We start from the raw sequence: 24,210 nt of genomic DNA on the forward strand, positions 1-24,210 counted from the left end.
TATCTCAGTCACCCCAAGAAAAAGGGAGGAGACATGCCTTTACATAGCCTTGTGACTTCAATCTTTTCTGGAAACAGGAAAGGTATGGAAATGGTTTCTGGCCACATCTGAGGTATTTAGTAAGTAATTCTGATAAACACTTATCTAGTTCAGAAACTCCATGCAGGGGGCTGTGGAAGGAATTTAAGAAACATAGTGTACGCACTATGGCAAACCAATTTTTTTGGGGAGAGAAATTTCTGAGCATCTGTTATTGTCATCTAAAGCAACTCTGGTTAAGTGTTGTGTATTTTTTATTTCTCATAATTGTCTTCTCAAGTTTTTCTTTAGCAGATTATTCTTATATACAAATTGAGCATTTGTGAAAATTTCCAGAGCAGAAGTATGTTAAGTAACGAAGTGGACAGAGAGCCAAAAGGAGCACTAAATGCAAAATGCACTGCACTGATTACTATCTTAAACACAAATTGGGACAAAACTATAAACTTTGATTTCCTGATAGACGTGGAAACTGAAGTTGAAAAGACTGTAGCTCCTGGTATTTATAAAAATGAAAATCGCGGCCTTTAAATCCTGACACCATTCTATGTAGTTTAGGCATCGTGGAATTTATCATTGTATATTTTGTGCCCCTGACATTGACAGTGAGATTCTGTCCTTGATTATTCTACAATCTGCCCTACTAATAGTTTGAATTGATTTTTTTGCTTGTAAGTTCCAGTATTGAGTTTTCTTTTCCCAGAGACCAGTTCTGCAATATTTAAGAATTAAAATTATTGTAGTCTTAGTATTTTTTTCTTAAAAATATTAATTTCATATTTGCATTTTTATTCAGGTTTCTTTTAACTCTAAATTCTCTGCAATATGAAATATTAGTTCTTCCTTTTGTTTCTCAGGCTTTGCAGTCACAAATTACCAGACATGCAGTACTTATGGCTATATATAACTACTGGAAAGCAAAGGTTGGTATAGCTTTGCCACATTTATAGTTTAATGTTTTTCTATACTTGATGTTAACGAACATATGTCTACAGCATAGCAGAGTGTTGGCTGAAGTTTCTCATTATTGGTCATATTCTTAGAATTGTGAATGCTCAAAATTCAGAGCTCAGCATGGGATTGGTACAAAGGAATTTAGCAGTAATATCTTTTTGATAGTGATTTTGCAAATGGTGAATACATATCAGAAAGATGGATGTATTTCTCCTTTGACAATTGAGATCAAAACCCATTGCTTGTGTGTTGCTAATCTGAACGACGTGGACCATTTTTTTTGGGATACTAAATCTTTGCTTGCTCATTTTCTCAGCGAGACAAGTGGCAAAAGCCTATTCTGCGCCGATTGCAGGTGAGCTCAAAATTCGGCAAGGAACATTGAAATCATTTACTTCCTTCTCCTGCAAGCTTTAAATGTCCTTTAATTTGTTAAGTTAAAGGCAATTGTTATAACCCGATTTTTCTTCGGAAATGTCTGTGAAAGCTTTTCCCATTAATATTATTTTATCTTCATTTGAAATATATATTTATTTAATACAAGTTCAAAATGACTCGCAGATTTCTTTTTTATTTGTTCTTTATTTCATCTGCTTTTTCACGTCAGTCATGTAGATATTAATTATTTAGCGATAATGATGTAAGAATTTACATAGTGTTAGATCTGAGACTTTTGTGATCCATATTGTAGATAAAAAATCTTTCGGATTAGTCACATCATTAGGATTTGTTCGACGTTTCGAACCAACAAATGTGGTTCATCCTTGGGACAAGGTGAAAAAATCATACAATCTTCATGAATAAATAGTAAGGATGCATCATAGCCCAGGGTTAACTGCTGAAAACTAGCCGTTGAAAAACTAGCAGTTGAAAAACTAGTCAACAATTAAATAATTTTATTTTAAAATAATATTCTAAATTATAAATTATTTAATGTTTTAGTTATAAATTAATTAATGTTCTAAATTTAGTTATAAAATAGATAATAGTAGTACTGATATTGTTAAGAAAATTAATAAGGATGGTTAAGAATAAGTAATTAAAAATAGTTGTTGTTCATTAATAATAGAGTTATAAGGGGGATGAGAATAGGTTTATTAAATAATTAGGATATAAGGTTATGATATATAGTTCTAATATAACAAATGAGGTAAAGAAAAGTTTCAAAAATAAATTAAAAGGGAAAGGAAATAATAAATATCGTAAATTTAGTTACAAATTAGCATATACAAATAAATTAATAAGAGGTTAAGAGTAAGCTATAAAACTCAATAAAAGCAGATGTAGGGGGTTTATAAATACTATTAAAAATAAGGTATAGACCTAAATATTATATATTATAAAGTAAAGAGAGGTTAAATATCATTGGAGTACTAAGGATTTTAATAATAGATTTTAGTTAAGTTAAAAATAGGGTCGAAAAATGAATAAGGATATATGCTATAAAAATATAGAGAGGAGGGAATTACATCAAATAAAGTACTTGGGAGCTTGAGAATTTATTATAATTATGTTACAAATAATATGAGATACATATATAAAGACAGAGAAAGAGAAAATATAAAGGGAAAAGAGTCAAGAGGATCATAAGGAGAGGGCTGGAATCCAACTCCTACTCAATTTCCAACCATCATCTCTGTTGAGATTCCTAGCATGCCTTTCAATCTCAATAGCTTCCCTAAGCTTCCTATGGTGGAAATGGTCAACCCTAGCAATGACCCTGGAATCCTCAATACAGACATGGTGCTTAGATTTTTCCACATGCTCAGCTAGAGCCGACGAGCGGGAACGATTGTGCCTTATGTTTGCAGCGTGCTCATGGATCCTCTGGTTAATCGATCGACCTGTCTCTCCAATATATGGAGTACTGCAGGAACATGGAACCAGGTAAACGCCTTTCATGTCCTTCGGGTCTTTAACTGAACCTATAGAATTTCTAATGGTCTTTAGAGGTTTGAAAGAAGAGGAGACATTATTTCATCTAAGGATATGGGCAATCCTATCTGTGGTCCCTTGAATAAATGGGAGATGAACCTTGGAAATAGGATCAACACGAGCAACTTTAACTCTAGATTCTTTACAGGCCCTTTGAAAGGCCTTGAGGCTCTGAGTTCTGCTGTACCCATTATTTTTAAAAACTTCAAGGAGATGAGATTTCTCCTGCTCTAGGTGGTTTTCATCAGAGATTCTCAGAGCACGGGTAGCAAGGGTGCTGAGAACACCAAATTTCTTAGCAGGAAAATGATGAGAACTAGCATGAAGATATTGTTCCGTGTGAGTTTTTTTACGAAAAACTTGGTGAGAAACAGAACCATCATCCAATCTAGAGAGGAGAATGTCAAGGAAAGGAAGGCATCTATCCACCTCTACTTCCATCGTGAACTTGATGGATTCAGATTGGGAGTTAAGGTGGTTCAGAAATAGATCCAACTTCTCACGACCATGGGGCCAAATGACGCAAGTGTCATCAACAAACCTCTTCCACTTCTTAGGGCGAAATTGAGCTGAGGCTAAGGCCTTGGTCTCAAAATCTTCCATAAAAAGGTTAGCAACAATGGGGGAAAGAGGGGAACCCATCGCAACTCCACAGGTTTGCTCATAGAATTCACCTTGGAAACTGAAAAAAGTCGAGGTGAGGCAGAGGCCAACCAATTTGGCAGTGTCTTGGTTAGTGATTCGACTTATGACATCAATGGCCTCTTGAATGGGGATTTTGGTATAAAGGGAGACAACGTCAAAACTAACAAGCAGATCCCTTGGGTCCAGCCTTACATCCTTCCATTCCTTAACAAAGGACGCAAAGTCCTTAACATAGGAATCTGTACGACCTACAAGAGGTTTGAGCTTAAGAGCTAAGAATTTAGCAAGAAGATAAGAAGGCCCACCTATTGTGTTAACAATAGGTCTCAAGGGGGCCCCAGATTTATGAATCTTGGGAAGGCCATAAATTCTAGGGGTGAGGGGATTGCTCTCAATGAGCTTTTTGGAAAGAGGATTAAGGGATGAAGTTGACTTAATGGCTGCTGCTACATCCTTAGAAACCGACTTTATGGGATTCTTTTTAAGCTTGACGTAACAGCCACTATTAGAGAGATGGTCAATCATTTTGTTGACATAGTCAGACTTATCCAAAATGATGACGGCCCCACCTTTGTCAGCTTTTAGGATGACAATGTTAGGGTTCTCCCTCAGGGATTTAAGGGCGAGAAGCTCATCTCTGCTAAGGTTTCTTTTGGGAGGCTTAGCCTTCTTAAGAACAATAGAACATAGTCTTTTACATGCATGATTTGATTATATATAATTTGCTATTGGGTTGCGTTAATACTTCTATTGCGTAATTGTAATAGGTATATTCTTTGCAAGATTTCAATGCAGGCTATCCTGATTCCTTAGAGTGATTAGAAGTGATTAACTCTATGCTTTTTTTGTCTTTTTTACTCTTTTCCAAGGGTGGACAAACTGGTTAAGATGAGTTTATCTTTGTTAAAGCCTCAGGTCTAATTCTGGAGTGGACAGAATTGCCTATAGGTGTGTAAATTGATCAGATGATGGATCTGCAGCAGCATGGTTTAACCTTGACGTATCTGCAGAGGCATAACACTATATATATTACGGGGGAACTTTCTTAAAAACTCAGAAAGACTACATCAAATTATTTATTAACTCAGTAGACATCTTCATGACATCTACCTGATTTTATTTCCTTGTTCCTATTTTAGGCTCACCTTTTAGATACTCCTTCGATTCCTCTTGGTTAGTTCAGGGTTTCTTCTCACAAACTCTAGACTGAGACTTATCATCACATTCTGTTATTGGAGAGGACTTGCTGGTTGTATCACCATAAGTCACCTGGTTTGTGTTCATCTTTGAATTCAACACACTTGAAATTTAAAAAAAAATCACCCCATAAATTTTTTCAATAAAGTTTGGATATATATATATATATATATAAAGTTTGGCATAAAGTTTGAATCCTATATATATCTATATATATATATATATATATATATTCCGATGAAAGAAATCAGCCCCCCTCTCAGCCTGAGGGCTAGAGTGAGGTTTCTGGTACCAGGCCAGCCCATAGGTATACTCACTTAAGAGTTGACAAGGCTTGAAGCCAATACACCAATTTTCATAGCCACAAAGCCATTACAATAACTACAATATTCATAGCTAATGTGACTTAACAACGTTGCTGTCAAGAAAGTGATTAAAGATGCTGCCACTGATACTGACAGTGTCTGGTGTTTATGCTGCTGTTGTTGTAGATTTTCCTTGAAATCCTACAACTGCTATGATGACAAATCTGAAACTAAATTCGTTGCACCAAGACACAGGATTTCTCTATCATAGATAAGCAGCGGAATAAAAGAAACAAAGATAAAGAATCACAGTCACACACAATAACACAATATTTTTCTAGGGAACCCAACTAGTAAAACCCTCTCCTTGCCAGTAGATTTTATTGAGAAAAAATGAGCAAACAGAATTATTTACAAGGCAAACTGTTTCAACAGAAAACAAGGCTGTTCTATCTGCTAATACATAGCTCAAAACCTCCCTGCAAGAACTCGACCCAGCCCCTATTTTCTTGTGCTGTCTGGCTCTTATTTCCTAGCGCAGATCTGAGCCCCTATTATTTAGGAATTTCTCCCTAAATCCTATCGCACATCACAAGGAAAATTCTCTCTCTCAAACTGTGTATAGGCTTCTCCTTACACGCTCTCCTAGCAAGAAATCTTTCTCACACAAACTTGTGCTCAATAATTATGATACAATGATGTGCCTTCGTCCTCCTTTTAAGCTTTTCGACTCATGCTAAATCTGGCAAGTTTAATTTTAGAACTCGGATTTGTGATTGATTTGTTAATTGAGTCAAACTGACTCTTCTAACTCATCCTTGCCTCAATTAAACACTGAGACTCTCACTTGTCCTTTTCCAAATATAAACTCGCACTTGGAGAACAACAAAACTGAGACTCCAATTTCTTTGCATGAGTTAACTGCTCCATGAACTCGTCCTTGAACTTGTGCATGCTAAGGGACTGATCGAGGTCTTTCTTGACTAAGGCACAAGTCAAGAAGTCCTTTCTCCCTATTATTTTTAGCAGTTGTTAGCAGTGCGACAACATTACTTCCAATCATGCTGGTGCTGTTGTGGATGATATAATTCCAGTGACTGGTGGTGCCAAGGTTCTCTTTATGGATTCCAGGGATGTTGAGTGGTAGGCTGTAGCCACTATTTGTAGCCTGTAGCTGATAACAGAATGTTGAAAGATATAGCAGCCCATAGCTCGTAGTAGACCGTTGCTACTGCACCATAACTGGTAGCCCATAGCCAAGTTTATATAAATGTTCGGTGAATTTGATCCAACACTTCAAAATTTTGCCTGAATTCGAACTCTATCTTTCAAGTCTGGCAAACATGGTGACTTAGCTGTCACCTAAAGGATATTGAGCTGGAGAAGCACCTCATTTTTAGATGTCTATTTATTGTGAGTTCAGATGCAGCGATCATTGCCTCTATTGGGAATTGAAGGGCTCTGTCAGTACCTTTTTCTTCTATCCAGATCAGAGATGCTTAGTTCTCTTTATGAGGGAGGTGTTAGGACACAAAATATATCTTATGGGGACCTTTGTGAATGGATTCCATTAGGTGGATCACTTCTTTCTTTCTATCTTGTCTGTTGGAACTCAACTTGGTGGCACCAAGGGGCAAGCAGAGACCAATGACTCTTTCAACACCAGATTAGGGAGACCACAAAACTTCTCCCATTTTTTGAATGGCAGATGCTCCTCCTTGAGGCTTTTGAGGAGTTCTTGTTCCTGATTTAAGCATAGGCCTCATCTCAACCAATGTTACCAGAGTCGGAATCGACAATAAATCGGCGAGGCAAAAGAGTGAAGAGTTTTAATCGGATTGGGGAAAAATCGGTGAATTCAAAAATAGATATACACATATTGAATTAAAAAAAAAAAATCATTGATATTCAATAAAGCCATGATCAAACAATGCATAATATCAATAGATGTCCAAAATATCATGAATGAATAAGTATCTCGTATATGTTACGAGTCCAAACATGATCCAAAGTACTAAGTCCTAAATCCTAACCAATGACTACATAGAACCAGAAGCATTTGCTTCTAAAAGTTTATAAAATACTGCATAATAATCAGTAAAAAAGCAGTAACTGAAATCTCTTGATTGCTGTTGAAATGATACGATAATGGTTTGCTACTGAAATCTCTGACAAAGCACACGCTTAAGCTACACTAGAGCACACTGCACACTACGCCTCTATTACACTGCAACTCTATTACGCAAAGTAAACTAAAACTGAAACCATGCCTCTATTACCTCTCGGTGTATGAGTTGCGGGCTTGAGCTGTGAGAAGTCGGTTACAGACCAACGTAACCTAACTAAACCACACAACGAAAAATGCGAGAACCCTAAAATTTAAAACCCATGCTCGCCAAGTTGAGGGCTGAAAATCACCTCAGTTGCCTAAATCGCAATTAATCAGTGAGTCACAAGTCAAACTCGTGTTGACCAAGAGTCAAACTTGGTCAACGCGAGTTTGACTCGCCCAGAGTTGAATCGGATCGTTTGAGGGAAGAGCAGAGTTTGACTCGTGATTAATCGCAAGTAATCGGAGATTCATGTTTCACTGATCTCAACTTTCAACACAGGTTTGTTGCTCCCTTGGTTCGAGAGACCATTCTATCATCACCAGGTTCTTTTGGTGGCCTTGAGGCTTTTGAGGAGTCCTCATTCATGATCTAAGCATAGGTCACATGTCAACTTTCACGACAGGTTTGTTGTTCCCTTGGTTGGAGAGACCAATCTGTCATGACCAGGCTGTTTCAATGGCCTAGAGTGTTGGAAGGATTTTGATGTATTGTTCTTGACTTCCTCCTAGGTCGTCACAGTGAGAGACCAATCTGTCACGACCAGGCTGTTTCAATTGCCTAGAGTGTTGACAGGATTTTGATGTATTGTTCTCAACTTCCTCCTAGGGTTTCAGCCCTAGACTCTTTCATGAGAACATCGTTAGAGATTGTGTTGGGTTCTTCTCTATTGTTGATGGTGCAATAGGGAAGTTTTCATTTTCTTCCTCCTTTACCTACACCTCTTTTTTCAACGTGGTTGTTAGGGCGTATGTCACAGGGTTCCTCAGAGGTGAACCTTGAGGTTCGAAATTCAGCAAACCTCAAAAAATCTGTTCAATTTCATTTAGGTTCGTTCAAGTTTGGTTTATATCTGCTTGCAAGTTGTATCTGTGTTCAGGTTTACCTTTGCATCTTGTGTCAAATGCAGCAAAGAGATGTCTTCTCTTCCTGTGAATAAAGCTCGTGCTCTAAGACAATGGTTGTGGTTCGCATTTGAACTGAAATAGAGCGCTCAACAGCAGTGATAATGGAGATGTGCAGATGGTGGTCAATTTGTGGTTTTGTGATGGTGGTCAGCGGTGTAAAGCATCGTCTCGAGCGGGAATGCTAGGGCCGATGGCGACCACCATTGCAGAACCACAAATTGACCACTGTTTGCCGATCGCCACAAGAAAAATAATATTTTCACAGAAATAAGATGCAATTATGTTTGAAATTCTATGGCCCAAGATAAGCTTATGCGATTACGTCTGAAATTATATGGTCCAAGGTAGCTTGTCTCCTTGGAGAGCAACTATCAGATATGGAAGCAGGGGGTATTTGACCACAAAAGGATTTGGCCCAACCCTAAGCAAACTTGGCCAGACGCTAAAACTAGAAATAAGGCCTAAGTGTTTCAGGCAGACCATCTTGTGGGAAGCTAGGTTTCTGAGCTTCTAGTTGAGTAAGCTTACTGTCAATGGGCAAACCTCCAATGGTTAACGAATATGCAAAGAAAGCTTTGTTAGATCCCAGAGCAAGCTTCCAAAGGCTGGACAGCCTGTAGAACCTTATTTTCAGTTTGGACCTAAGTCTAGAGTGTTTGACCTTGAGCACATCCATTTATAGGCTGTTTGCAGGCCATGTGTTTGGTAAAGATCTTAATCTTGTTCTATTTCCAATCCTCTGCCAGTGTTGAGGTGCTTTCAGGGCCCAGGCTTAGCAACTCTGTCCAGAAGAAACTTATGAGGATCACTAAGCCCTGAATCGGCCTTAGTTCTGGCCATGGTATCGACAATCCTGAGTGACAGTCATATAGATCCCTGGCTGTAGCCTGTCACAATACATTTTAAACCCTAAGGTCTGAGAAAGATGAACTCTTGGCCGAATTTTTCCCTTCTTGAGCCAGAAGAGGCATCCACTAGATGCATTGGCCATTGAAGGTGATACCAGCTCTCAATGACCAGTCTCTCCCATACTTTCTCAAGATTATTGGTTGGGGCATTGACTTCATCCATTGATATGTATCTATCAGTCACCTTCCCAGCCTCTTTAACTGCAAAAGTGGAGGGAAGACAATACAATTGCTGCCTAAATTTCTAAAAACCAGGATTTCAAAAACAAGCCTGCTCTACCCTACGACCACAACATTCCGGTAAGTACTCTCAAGTCTCTTCCTCTTATAGCATAAAAGTAAAAAACAAAATGTCCTTTTGAAAATAGAAAGATACCATCGGATCCTCTCACCTCTTCACTTCAGACCTTAACCATCTCTGTCCACTAACCATTACCCTTGAGGATCACAGTATGTTTCTGAAGTTCCTTTAGTGTATCCCTTACCTGCAAGGAATCTAACCCACTAGCAGTGGGCCCACTGCTATCTCAACCAGAAAAGAGTCTCTTTTACTTCTTTAGAAGATCTGCTTCCCACTATCCTCAAATCTCTTGTTTGGTAATGTGGATCAATTACTGAAAATTGCAGACAAGCCACTGCCTCCTATTCTTTCTTAATCTCGACCATGGTTTTCTGCTGAAGAAACCTCCTCTGATTTGTTTCTTGCGCATTTGAAGTATTAGATTCTGTCTTTCTTTACTTAATCTGGAACTAATTTGGCGACCTCTCCTCTAGCAGAGTGAGAAACATATAAATGGATCAAGATCTGATGCATACAGAGATCCTTCCTTCTCTCATTATCAATAATGAAACCAAGGATTTTATGTGCATTAGACCGATTGACACTATTGGATTTCCTCTCCCCCCTTCAGTGGTGCAGCCTCCTGATCATAGATTCAATATTCAGAAGCATGCCTCATTGTTCATGCTATATGTTTAAATTTAGTATCTTTAATATGGCCTCATACATCCCTTGGGATTAATTTTCTGTTTCAGCTGGCTTCAAAGCGTAAATCACTTGGAAGGAGGTATACTTGTTTTAACTTTTGTCTAATATCCCATTTGCTTTCTCACATGATTGTCATATCCTCTCCAATCAAAGGATGGCATCAATCAAGCTTTAAGTATCAGTTCCAATGGTTATTTCCAAGAAGCTCAGGAAGCAGCACTGAAAAAAGCAGTGTGAAACAGCTATATCAGCTCTCTCTAACAAAAACAAACATTGATTATCAAAATTTGAATAGTTTTTGACACAATATCAAGGTGCGACCATATCTGAACAACTTTTGTATGAATGCAGCAATCTAATAATTCCTTCCAAACATGACTCTACGGTTATTTGAGAATAAAGCATATTATAAGGAGCAAATGGAATCACTCGATGATGGATATATCATTCTAGCAATATCATAATATTATAAATGGTATCTGTTAACCCAAAATTTATCACCTTAGAGCAACAAGGTGCTAAGTCAAGTGTAAGATGGAAGTGTTACCACTGTCACCTAGGCAGTCATTTCCCTCTCTTTAGTAAAGGACAGATCCTGCAAAAGGGAAACTTCAGTAACTTCAAGGAGAATCCTTAGGAAAGAAAGAAATAAAGTCTAAAGGCTCCTATATTAACTACTCACAGTACACCACCAGGATGCAACATTTAAGATAATTTCTCATACAATTTAAGATGTTTGGCAAATCAATACAGGTCAAAGAGGGTACTCCAAAACACTACAAAAGAAGAGCAAACTATAGCTGTTTCAAAAGTTGAACAAAAAATGGTATAATTCAGAAACATACAAGTTATTTCAGCAGCAAGTAAATAAGCCCTTGAACAAGTAATTGCCATAAAAATAGGGCAAATTACAAATTCTGAAATTTAGGAGCCATATAACAGCCTTAAAGTGCAGGATGTCCAGCCCTAAGAAGGCTGTAAAATAAATCAACGATGCATAATATGATGATGATACCTATTTTTAACCATACAAATGCCCATAAGCCCTAGATGTCTATCTATTTTATGGCTGTAAATTTTATTTTTTTGCTGTTCGAAATCCTAATTTAACCCTGAAACAGAAAATAGAAGGTAAAATTTTGGATCTCATGATTGACTATTGGAAGAAAGACTAGGGATCACTTATTTTTGGCACATATGGGGACAACTAAGGACTCCCCTGGGAGAGAGTAAGAGGATCTAGGGTGATATCTAGGGCTTTCATTACTAATTCTAGAAGTCCACCTGGAAACTTATAAAATCCAAAAATGTTCAAGGGAAGTTTCTCCACTAGAAATCTTCCTAGGATTTTAAAGAAGGGATTTATTGAAAGAAACCAAGTGAATGCACCATCTCCACTAGACAAGTACAATTATACTTAAATCATCTATAAACAAATCCAACAAGATTAGAGAGACCACTTACTCATAAAATTGAGATTATCCACAAAACCCTAGCCATGAACATCCATAGAAAATGTAAGACCATCCATTAAAATCATCTCCACAAGAAGTGACTCTAGTCATCCTTTCGTAACCTTTTCCATAATGAGAAAAAGTACACAAGTAGTGATATACCTTCACAAGAAGCAATTATTTACAAGCGCAGAATGTTTCTCTTACTCATATGAGAGATTTAGCACTTCGACATCCACTAAAAGACCTAAAAACATAAAATAATGCCTTTATCTCATACCAACCCTAGAGATAAGGCAACAACACAAAATATCCATGATGCAAGAGTGGATAGGTCTCACAACCCCCAATGATGCCTCATAAATGAAGAATAATGCTCAAAACATCAAGTCATCCATATAAATGTGTGAAACGACCTCTTAAAAAGTTGGAACAAACTCTTCCAAAAGTGTCGAATGAGTGATAAAAAATTTGCAATAATTCTCTCGCCACATCTTAAAAGCACAATAACTATGTTGATTTGTACCTGGATTTCTATTATGTTAAAATTGGCAACAAGGGCCAAACTCTACATGGGTCATCTTATTTATGACAACTGATATTTTTCTTGGATTCCTCTCTCTGAGAGGTGTAGGATTGATCTAAAGATCATCTGATTTCGACATGTACAAATGAAGTTATGAATTTATTTTGATTATGGACAAATTGTCAAGGTCGGCCAAAAAACTTATGTAGGCTCAAAAGCCCAACAGTCACGTCTATTCATCCTCAACATTGCATATAAATAGAAGGTGACTTAGCCTCATTTGGACACACTCATCTTCACACTTCTCTGTCTCTCTCCTCATTGATTGGGTACGGATTTCTGAGCCTCTCTCTCTCCACATGTCCGAAATTTCATGAGAGCGAAATTTCAAGAGGCTGAAATTTCAGCAGGCCAAAATTTCAAGAGGCTGAAATTTCAGAAGACTGAATTTCTGGATAGTTTGACCAGCGTTGACTGCAGCTAGGGATGCCTGCAGGTGGGCTGCTTGACCAGACTTTGACTGGGTTGAATTTGACTGTTTTGGGTGCTGTTTTATCTTGTTGTTTGGAGGCTGAAGTTGACCGATTTGCTCAGGGTCAAATCTGCCCTGTTTACCAGCGTTGAATTTTTTTGTTCGGGCTCTTTTGATGCTGTTATAAACTATCAGATTTGTAAATTGTACTATCTCTCTTTCTCTGTGTTGAACTATTGAAGGCTAAAAGAAGATTTGATTAAGGGTTTCCCCACATTGGGGTCTGTCCCTGGCTGGTGCCACATATTGTGTCCTCTTGTCTTGGCTTGTCTTTTACTGTTTGTGTTTATGTTCTATCTGCATTTTACTATCATGTTGATGTGATTGCTAATCTCAATATTGATACTAGGCTAATAAAGAAATTGAAGTAAAATTGCTCTAAAGCATAGAAAACACCATTGTTACCTAAAATTAAGATGGTATCGGAGTTGAGGTGAAGACAAAGCCCAAGCAAGAGTGAAAGAACAATCACCAAAGACAGTTGGACAATGACAAAAGGTTCAATGGGTTCCTCTTCCTACTTCCCGGCTGAAGACAAGCTCCATGATAAGCCTGACTATCATGGATGGAAGATGTCTCTTGATTTGACCTTGGAAGAAAAAGAAGTGGTGGACTATGTGCAGGGTAAAATCCCTAAACCTCCTTCAAATGCACCGACTGCTGCAAAGACCAAGTACAATAGGGTTGAATTCAGAGCAAAGAAGATTATCAGGGGTTCCATTGACAAGCATCTGGTGGCCTACATCTTCGAATTGAAGACCTCCAAGGAGATCTACGATAGGTTGATCGACATGTTCAAGGTTAGTAATGCTAATCAAATTCTATTTCACAAAAATAAGTTGAAAGATACTAAGAAGGGCAAGGACGAGGATATTCAATCTTATTTCTTGAGGATCATTTGAAGAAATTTCTGTTTTCCCACCCCGGTTTTCAGTTTCTCCTTATTTCTCCCATATAGTTAAATGCCCTTTCCCATAACCATACATTTAACAAGCTGAAAAAAATAAATTTGCTGAAAACACAAATTCTGGAAATTTTACAGAATGCTGGAAATTGCAGAAATAAAAATCAGCAGTAATAAATAGCCATTAAAACACATTTAAACACTGAGATTTTTGGTCAATGTGACCCTGGAAAAACCCCCTACAACTCTCGGGCCACGGGAGCAAAGGTCTCCTCATAGTCAACTCCCTCTACTTGGGAGAACCCTCTATCCACAAACCTCGCTTTGAATTTCTCAATGCTGCCATCTGCAACATGCTTTACCTTGTAAAGCCATCTGGAAGTAACCACGGATTTGCCCTCAGGCCTCGGCACCACCTCCCAAACATCATTCTTCATGATAGAAGAATACTCCTCCTGCATGGCCTCTCTCCGGACCTGTTGGTTAGCTGCCTCCTCATAGCTAGAAGGCTCAGAGTCAAGGATGTTGGTAACCATCGCCATATAGCTACAAAACCTCTCAGGTGGTCTACTCTCTCTGACCGGCCTCTTCGGCTTAGCAACAGATGTGGCATCTCTCAAGTTGTCCTGAAGCCACTTGGGCTTCCTCTTCCCTGAGCGCACTTCTCCCACCAGAGAATGAAACTCCTCCTCCTCATCATCATTAGGAGCCTGAAATCCTGACTGTCTGTCTGCTATCCTCCTGCCTGCACTTGAACCTGTAGACGTTGAGGTACCATGTGAACTGTCCATCAGTGGACTCCCTAGTGAACTGCTCTGCATGCTGCCCGGAGCACCACCCCTCTGGCTCGGCGAGCCACTACTCACTGACGGACCTGACATCCTCATAGATGTACCTCTAGATCCTCCTGATCCCTGCCCACTAGATCTCTGCGATTGACTCAACTGCTGCTGAGGGTCTGGTTGATCCAGATACTCTAACTCCCGTGACCTCCTAAAGGCTCTGTCCTCCTCGAACTTCACATCCCGTCTGACAACAACTCTCCTCTGTGCAGGAATGTAAATCCGAAAGGCCTTTGAGGTCTCATTGTAGCCCACAAAGATACCCTTCTCTGCGGTGGGCTCTAGTTTGGTCCTCTTCTCCTTGGGTATATAGGAGTATGTAATGCATCCAAAGATATGAAGATGACCAATATCAGGCTTCTTCCCAGAGAAAGCCTCCTCCGGAGTCATGTGCCCCAAGGCACGATGTGGACTCCTGTTCTGCAAGTAAACAGCTGTGTTGCAGGCCTCTGCCCACAAGAACAATGGCAACCCCTGATCATGTAACATGGCTTTGGCAGCCCCTATGATGGATCTGTTCTTCCTCTCCGCAACCCCGTTCTGCTGGGGGTTGTAAGGAACAGTGAACTCCCTCCTAATGCCTGCCTCCGCACAATAGTCAACAAACTCTCCAAGGGTGTACTCTCCTCCATTGTCCGACCTCAAGGACTTGATCTTTCGACCTGTCTGAGTCTCCACAAGAGCTCTGAACTCCTGAAACCGCTTGAAGACCTCACTCTTGGTATTCAAAAAATAAATATAGGTCCTCCTGGAGTGATCATCAATGAATAAAACATAGTACTCATATCCACTCAAGGAAACATGAGACATCCGATCGCTCACATCTGAATGAATCAAATCAAGTATCCCCGTCGCTCTGCTGTCACTGCTGGGAAAAGGGGATTTGGCAAATTTGCCCATCGCACAACCTCTGCAAGTATAAAAGTGATCAGTACTGAAATCTGGCACACTTGTAGTGATCTCCCGCAATGTCCTCAAGGCTCCATGATACATATGTCCCATCCTGCGGTGCCAAATCTCACACAACTCAGAACTGCTAGCTCTGCTGTCGGTACTACTGCTCAATGCCAAAAGGGGCTGGAATGCAAACTTGTACACCTTTGCATGGCGTACACCTATCACTCTAGCTGAATCAGCTGGAGTGCCCCTGGGATACATCAACACCTGTCCTCCCCTGAACAGTACCTCATATCCTCTGTCCTCCAAAGCTGAGACGGATATGAGGTTCTTCCTCATCCCTGGCACATAAAGAACCTCTGACACCTTCAAGGGAGGTTTGGACTCCCTCTGAAATGTCACTGTCCCCACCCCGACTGCTCTAACAACTCTGTCATCACCGAGTACTACCTCAATATCAGTGCCACTCTCTCAAAGCTCTGAGAAGTACTCACAGACTCTTGTCATATGACGTGAAGCCCCACTGTCCACATACCAGATACCTGAAGATGCTCCGCTAATTGAGGGAAAAGCATGCTCCCTCTGAACCTGTGTGGCAGGTGATCCAGCACTAGAGGACTCACACGTAGTGAACGCAAACTCTCGGTCAAAACGACCAACAAAGTCCTCAATCTCTGCTGAAGCTGCCACGTCCTGGTTCTTCCCCTTCTTCTTCTTCTTCTCCGGACACACAACTGCATAATGTCCCATCTTTTGACAATTCCAACACTTCACCTTGGAATAGTCCTTCTGTGTGTTCCCCTGTTTACCTTTACCTTTGCCTTTGCCCCCACCACTGCTTGTGGAAGCCTGCTTCTTCCCTTTGCCTTTCTTGCCTCCTGCCACCAGTGCTACATCCTCATCCTGCTCAACTGGCTTGGCTGCCCCAAGCTGACCTTTCCTGATCTCTGTCTGAATGCAATCATCCCAAAACCTCTCCCATGTGGGAAGGGTCTCACGTGCACAAACCCCATCAGCAAAGTTCAACCATGAACGGGGGAGGCCATTCACTGCAATCCGCACCAACTCAGTGGGTGGAATGGCCTCTCCAATCGCTGCCAACTCATCTCTCACATTAGTAATCTTTGTGAGATATCCAGCTGCACTATCATTACCCATCTTAATGTTCTTCAGCTTTTCCTTCAGGACCTCCTTCCGGTTCTCATTGGTACTCTGGTAGAGATTGGACAATGCTGTCCACATCTCATGGGCATTGCTCTTTCCTCTCACATGAGGAATGCAATGGTCTTTGATTCCGTCTAAAATCAGCCTCTTACCCTTGTTGTTCTTTTTATTATAAGCTGTCAATTGAGTAGCATCAGTAGGCACAACAACAGGGTTCTGTGTGGTATGCACCATGATATCCCAGACTTCTGCCTCCTCAAAGATACTCTGCATTCTCTCCTTCCAAACGCTGTAATTTATATGCCCATCCAGCCTATCCTCCACCCTCAATCCCAATGACATCCTGCTGTCCTAAAACTGAAAAATAGCACTGCTGTAGTAAAGATAAAACTGCTGTTTATGAAAAAATCAGTTTGCTGGAATTTTCTGAGTGAAAAATCAGCAACTGTAATTTTTCCTTTTGCTGTCCCAAACTGCTCTTCAGCACTCAACCTCTGATACCATGAAGAAATTTCTGTTTTCCCACCCCAGTTTTCAATTTCTCCTTATTTCTCCCATATAGTTAAATGCCCTTTCCCATAACCATACATTTAACAAGCTGAAAAAAATAAATTTGCTGAAAACACAAATTTTGGAAATTTTACAGAATGCTGGAAATTGCATAAATAAAAATCAGCAGTAATAAACAGCCATTAAAACACATTTAAACAATGAGATTTTTGGTCAATGTGACCCTGGAAAAACCCCCTACAACTCTCGGGGAAAACCAGTTTGAGAGCTCTTCTTTATTTCTGAAAATTGCCTTTTACAGTGAGAAATTTTCAGCAAAAAAATCAACAAGCAAATTTACAACTTATTTCTTTTCCCATGCTTCACAACAAACTGGAAATTACAGCAAATAGGACAGCAATAAATGTTGTACGGTCTCCTCGATTTTCATGCCCACTTTCAGCATTAAATGCTGCTGTATGGCCCTCGTTTTGCGTGCAGAAAAACCAGCAAACTGCTCCTCGATTTTTGTGCAAACCTCTCCTCGAAAATCGTGCCAAAATCTGCCTTTCACTGTGTGCTGAATCAGCTGTACAAATCTGCTCAACTGCTGCCTTGGAATGTGTGCCAAGCTGCTGTCTCCTTCTCCTCCCTGCTCAGAAATCTCTCTTGCTCTCTTGCTCTCCTTCTCGCAATCTGCTCATGAAAGAATTGAATCGAATGTGATCTTTTCCTCTTTTTCCTCCCTTAATATAACTCCAAATGACTTTTGGGTGACCCAAGTGACTTTTGGGTGATCTCTAAATCCAATGGCTGAAATAGATTTAGATCAATGGCTGAGATTAAATGCTCATTTAAATCTCACTTTTTATTTTTTAATTCACCCCACTTTAATTAAGACCCACTTAGTCATTTATTTCCAAAGTCACTTTTACTTTCTAATTTTTCATTGACTTTATAAAAGTCACTTTAAAATTAGACTTAGTAACTTTATCACTTAAAATCACTTTTAAATTAGATTTAACTTTATAAAATTATAAAGTCACTTTAGGAGAAAAATTAAATTCTTTTGGACACTTTTCCCTAGGCCAAAGATCAAAGCCTAAGGGAGCCACCTGTCCTTCGGTACCAAATTTCAACACTCCCTCTTACCGAGGAAGGTGTTCCTCACCACACCCGTCTTGTCTCTGAAATAGACATGCTTGCTCCGTGGTAAGGCTTTGGTAAGGATATCTGCAACCTGCTCATCAGTGGAAATATACTCAAGCTTCACAACTCTATTGAAAGGAAGAATCGCTCTATTGTAGAAGCAGTCTGTGCCATGCTTTATGATCAAGGCCTTCCAAAGTTCCTATGGGTTGAAGTTGCAAATACCTTTCAAAACCGATGCACTCATCAAGCATTGGACTCCAAGACTCCCGAAGAAATGCTCAATGGTAAGAAACCCGATGTCTCTCATTTTAGAATTTTTGGAAGCCCCATATATTTTCATGTGCCAAAAGAGAAAAGAAGCAAATTGGGTGTATCTGGAAAGAAATGAATCTTTGTGGGCTATAGTGAAAATTCTAAGGGATATAGATTTTATGTGGCTGGTCAAAAGGAAGTTGAGATAAGTCATGATGTCACCTTTGGCGAAGATATGGTCCTTAGGAAGATCAACAACCTTCCGATCCTAAGGAAGTACAAAGAAGCTGACACAGGAAATCAAGGTGAAAAAGAGGACGCAACGATGCTTGATGTTGATGATCCTGTGGATGCTATAGATCCTCCTCATGAGAGGGTCTCCTCTTGGAGGAGACCCTCATGGCTTAGGGAGACTCTCGAAGATGCCAAGAAACATATTGCACCAAGGGGACTTTCCGTGAAAGCAAGAAGCCGAACAAGTATCTAGGATACTTGACTGTCATGAGCACTATCATTCAAAATGAACCTTCATCATTTAAAGAAGTCGTGAAGCAACAAGTATGGAAGGATGCTATGAATGAAGAGTACAAGTCAATTATGAAGAATGATGTCTGGGATGTGGTCCCTAGACCCCAGGACAAATCGATTGTCACCTCCAAGTGGCTCTTCAAAATCAAGCATGGAGCTGATGGTAGTGCAGAAAAGTTCAAGGCTCGCTTTGTTGCTCAAGGTTGCTCTCAAAAGGAAGGTGTAGATTACGATGAGATATTTGCACCTGTTGCCCGATACACCACCATCCGCTCGATTATAGCTCTTGCTGCCTTGCAAGGATGGAACCTACATCAGATGGATGTCAAGACTGCCTTCTTACATGGTTCGATCAAAGAGGAAGTCTATGTTGAACAACCCGAGGGTTTGAGGTTCATGACCGAGAATCTCATATATTGAAGCAAGCACCCCGGGCTTGGTATGAGAGGATCGATAGCTATCTGATGAAGCTGGGATTCACTAGAAGTGAAGTCGATCCGAACCTTTATTTTAAGGTTGAAAATGATAAACCTCTCATTCTGGTACTTTATGTGGACGACCTCTTTCTGACAGGCGCAAACCCTCTCATTCTCAAATGTAAGAGGGAGTTGGCTTCTGAATTTGAGATGAAGGACCTAGGACCGTTGCACTATTTCCTAGGGTTGGAGGTTTGGCAAAAGCTAGGTGAAATTTTCCTCTCTCAAGGAAAATATGTTGTGAAGATATTGGAAAGATTTGGAATGGTGGACTGCAAGCCTATGACTACTCCGATGGAACTTAACTTTAAGAAGTTATGTGGTAGTGCTGTCGGAACTGAATTGGGAAATTCTTCTGAGTATCGTCAACTCATAGGAGCACTGATGTTCTTGGTGAACTCCCGTCCAAACATATGTTTTGCAGTTAACATATTGAGCCAATATATGGTTGAGCCTGATCATATACATTGGCTTGGTGCTAAGAATCTTCTGAGATATCTTCGGGGTACAATCACTCATGGACTGAGATACACTGTCGGAGATGTGAGGTTGCATGGTTATGCTGGTGTTGATTGGGCTGGCAGTGTGGTGGATTGCAAGAGCACTTCTGGATGATGTTTTTCTTTGGGTTTTTCTTTGATATCTTGGATGAGCAGGAAGCAGAAATCGGTTGCCTTGAGCACTGCTGAGGCCGAATACATAGCTGCTATTATGGCCTCCTGTGAAGCTGTCTGGTTGAGGAAGCTCTTCAATGAGCTGTTTGGACATGTGCTGGATACCACTGTGATCCTCTGGAACAACTAGAGTGGGATCCGATTATCAAAGAATCCCGTGTTTCATGATCGCTCCAAGCATATAGATATTAGGTACGACTTTATCCGGGATATGGTAAAACAAGGAGCAATAAGGTTCCTTCACATTGGGACTGATGAGTAGGTCACCGATATTCTGACAAAGCCCCTGGGGAAGGTCAAGTTCTTGGCCTTTTGAGAACGACTTGGAGTCGTGGAGAGACCCTCTTATGTGGGTCTTGTATGAGATGGACATTGAGCTCTGTGAGCTCCGGGGGCCTTGGGGTACTTCTTGGAGCGATGAGCAACCATAGGGTGAGTGGTTCAGCCTTCCCCTAGTGGTTTGTTGTGTACAGGGTGAGTGGTTCAACCTTCCCCTGCGATACCTCTTGGTGACATGTAGGCAGGATGAGTGGTTCATCCTTCTCTTGCTGAGACATCCTACCCATGTAGTCTAGGACTCATGGGAAGTACCTCTCATCTGGCCAATGAGTAGGGAAATGAGGATAGGGACCATAGTACTACTGATGGACGCATCATGTACTACCATACTCCCTATGCTAGGATGACTGATATTGATCTGGGATCAATGGGAACTAACTTCGGGTCAGTAAGAGTGGTATGAGACACTCTCATTTGATTGGAAATTACTTCGAGTCAGTAAGAGTGGTACGAGACACTCTCTTTTATTTGGGATTGACTTCGGGTGAGTAGAGAATGGTATTATACATTCTCAATCAGTTCTTCTTTATAGTTTATCAGAGCAAAGCAATGCATTGATGGCAGAGATAGTACAGATTGGCAGATGGATTAGCAAATGCAGTTCTCCTTAGTTGAGAGGGAGTGTTAAAATTGGTAACTAGGGCCAAACTCCACACCGGTCATCTTATTTATGGCAGCTGATATTTTTCTTGGATTCCTCTCTCCGAGAGGTGTAGGATTGATCTAAAGATCATTCGATTCCGATATGTACAAATGAAGTTATGAATTAATTTTGATTATGGACAAATTGTCAAGGTCTGCCAACAAACTTATGTAGGCTCAAAAGCCCAACAATCACGTCTTTTCATCCTCAACATTGAATATAAATAGAAGGTGACTTAGCCTCATTTGGACACACTCATCTTCACACTTCTCTGTCTCTCTCCTCATTTTTTGGGTACAGATTTCGGGGCCTCTCTCCCTCCACACGCCTGAAATTTCAGGAGAGCGAAATTTCAGGAGGCCGAAATTTCAGGAGACCGAATTTCTGGACAGTTTGATGAGCATTGACTGCAGCTAGGGCTGACCGCAGGTGGGTTGTTTGACCAGACTTTGACTGGGCTGAATTTGGCTGTTGAGGGCAGTTTTATATTGTAGTTTGGAGGCTGAAGTTGACTAAAGTTGTCCGATTTGCTGAGGGTCAAATCTGCTCTGTTGACCAACGTTGACTTTTCTGGTTAGGGCTCTTTTGCTACTGTAATAAATTATCAGATTTGTAAACTGTATTCTCTTTCTCTGCTGAACTATTGAAGACTAAAAGAAGATTTGATCAAGGGTTTCCCCACATTGGGGTTTGTCCCTGGCTGGTGCCACATCTTGTGTCCTCTTGACTTGGCTTGTCTTCTACTGTTTATGTTTATGTTCTATCTGCATTTTACTATCATGTTGATGTGATTTCTAATCTGAATATTGATACTGGGCTAATAAAGAAATTGAAGTAAAATTGCTTTAAAGTATAGAACATACCATTGTTGCCTAAAATTAACATATTATGACCACATTTCGGAAATCATGTGCCCATTTTGCATCTTGTCCGATTGATCTGATGGATTTTTGGGTATGCTATCAAAAGATAATTGTTCCTGAAGTAGACAACCCTCGGAAAGTCACCTGAGGGATGGGAAATGGCCTCCAAAGTTAAAGATTCCCTTCGAAGGCTACAATGTTTCATCCAACAAGTGCATTTTCTCATCTAAAAGGGTGCACTGGCTTCATCGTAGGGGTGTCACGTCATATCCAATGGATGCTAGGATGTCTGATTGGGGTGCCATGCCATCACAAGGTCCAACGTCCTCAAATAGGTAGGGAATACCCTCAACCAAGTGTGGAAAATGACATCATCAATGTCTTCCGAAGGACCACGTCTATGCAAATATCATCATCAAGGAGGGGCTCAAAGCATTCGAGTGTGACCATCCAACATATGTACAAGAGTCCTTGCACATAAAAAGTGAGTCATGTTTAATGTAAAGGGAACTAAGTAGATAACATAAGATATCTTCTTTAAACATCATGCTATGCTATGACTTTATGCAATTTGCCAAGTTTAGGTGTGCCGATACCTAAGAATTAGAGAGTATATCCCAAGAAGCCAATCAAGGTGTAAGTGTAAATGACAATAGTGTGACTTGGGGATTGCTTCACGAGAATGGTGTTTTGACATGCAAGGCCACATGTGATATTCATCTCCATGAATGCCTTTGTAGGGGGAGTGCTTCATGCATTGAGTTACCCTTTTCTTTGCACCATGTTTTTCCACCATTTACATGCCTTTTTCTGGAGAAAGCTGAATGCAATCACTAGGACCACTGTATTAAATATGGATCGTCCAAGAAAAATCTCCTTTAGTTACCCCTAGAAGTGAGGAGTAACGGGCTCTTTTATATCTATATATTCCAGTGTTATTAGAATTCCTTGGTGAATATTAGGTTTTGTACTTGCCTATAGCAGAACCTTACTGTTATGTCTCTTCATTTATACTTTATTTAAGAGTGCCCTGACACGGTTATTTTTAGAAATGATTCTACTGCTATAAAATAGTAGTGTCAGAACTTAATATATTTTACAAAAAAAAATAAATTTGGAGAATTTACAGTCTGTTCAAAATCTGCATGTCATCTTCTTCCCACTATACTTCGTGGAGGAATTTCACATCAGGCATTTGAATGCTGAGTTCAAATAATGCTATCTTTCAATTTAAGGAATCGACTTTAACTTCATGTCTTATCAATCTTTAAGTGTCAGGGATTTTCAATCTTCTCTATAATGCATTAATTCAAAATATTCAGCTTGAAGCATTAGTCTGATGATTGTGCAGCCTTTACTAACAGTAGCAAGACCTATTGGCAGATTGATATTATTACATAAATAGTGAGTTGTATATTTGCATCAGCCTTTTTTTAGCAGACCTCTTTCGTTGTAACCATTCAGGATTTGATAAAACCCCCCACAGTTTGAAATTGTATCATTGGGGACAGGTCAAGCTGCTTAAACTTTATTCTGTCCGGAACCTTGAAATAATGTAAGAAACAGTTAGATGTTAAGTATATTTAGATTATCATGTGTATTAATCTTTGTAATTTCTTAACATGCCATCTGTAAATGCAGATGAAAGAAATTTCAGAAGTTTGTCCCTACCCTTGAAAGTTGTGGTCATAACTGTGAGCTTCTAACATCTTAAATATTTTATCTGGTGGTGCCATGGAAGTTGGAAGTTAGAAACCAAGGCTATTCAGTTGAAGCCATGCATGGGTTGTTAGAATAATGTCAGCAGTCTCAGCACACCATTAAATATGTACACATGTGGATTGGTCATTATGTAGACTGAACTTTTTATGACCAACATGCAAATAATGTTAGTGTTAAGTGGTTTTATCAAGTGGAGTTTGACTTAGCCAAGACTTGCGAATCTTCCCGAGTCTTATCTGGGCCAAGTACTCGCTTCATATAGCTGAGTCTTTCCCAAGTCATCGAGTCTTGCAGAGTCCCAGGCCAGCTCAGTCCAAGTGTGAGTCTTATCTGGGCCAAGTACAAGTTACAACACATATTTATAGCCATAAAAAGGGGCATGCATGAAACATCCTATAAAATGGAGACAAAATTGATTACAGAATAGCAAAATGAAATGACATAAAATTGTACAAATTGCTTAAACCAAGAAGGTGGACCTCAGAAGGTGGAGAAAAGCCAATAAAGAGACAATCCTGAGAAGGTGAAGAGGCCTCCAGGGAAG

At 39.9% G+C, this 24,210-nt stretch overlaps 1 protein-coding gene across 6 annotated transcripts in view; it reads left to right on the forward strand.

Moving 5' to 3' along the window:
• Positions 1-24,210, forward strand: part of LOC149173760 (uncharacterized) — a 186,295-nt gene that overhangs the window by 43,868 nt on the left and 118,217 nt on the right. For 5 of the 6 annotated variants that reach the window (XR_016259153.1, XM_089424724.1, XM_089424726.1 and 2 more), the window contains 2 exons: positions 897-962; positions 1,310-1,348. Coding sequence is in view for 5 of the 6 variants with exons in the window: in XM_089424724.1 (XP_089280850.1) it covers positions 897-962; positions 1,310-1,348 (105 nt within the window). In the remaining variant the exon portion in view is untranslated. The remainder of the gene's footprint in view (positions 1-896; positions 963-1,309; positions 1,349-24,210) is intronic. The other variant, XM_089424727.1, reaches the window with a different exon arrangement.

This window comes from Pinus tabuliformis, chromosome 4_2 (genome assembly GCF_031772625.1).
Source record: "Pinus tabuliformis cultivar Carrire ecotype Pingquan chromosome 4_2, CPIR1, whole genome shotgun sequence".
NCBI lineage: Eukaryota > Viridiplantae > Streptophyta > Pinopsida > Pinales > Pinaceae > Pinus > Pinus tabuliformis.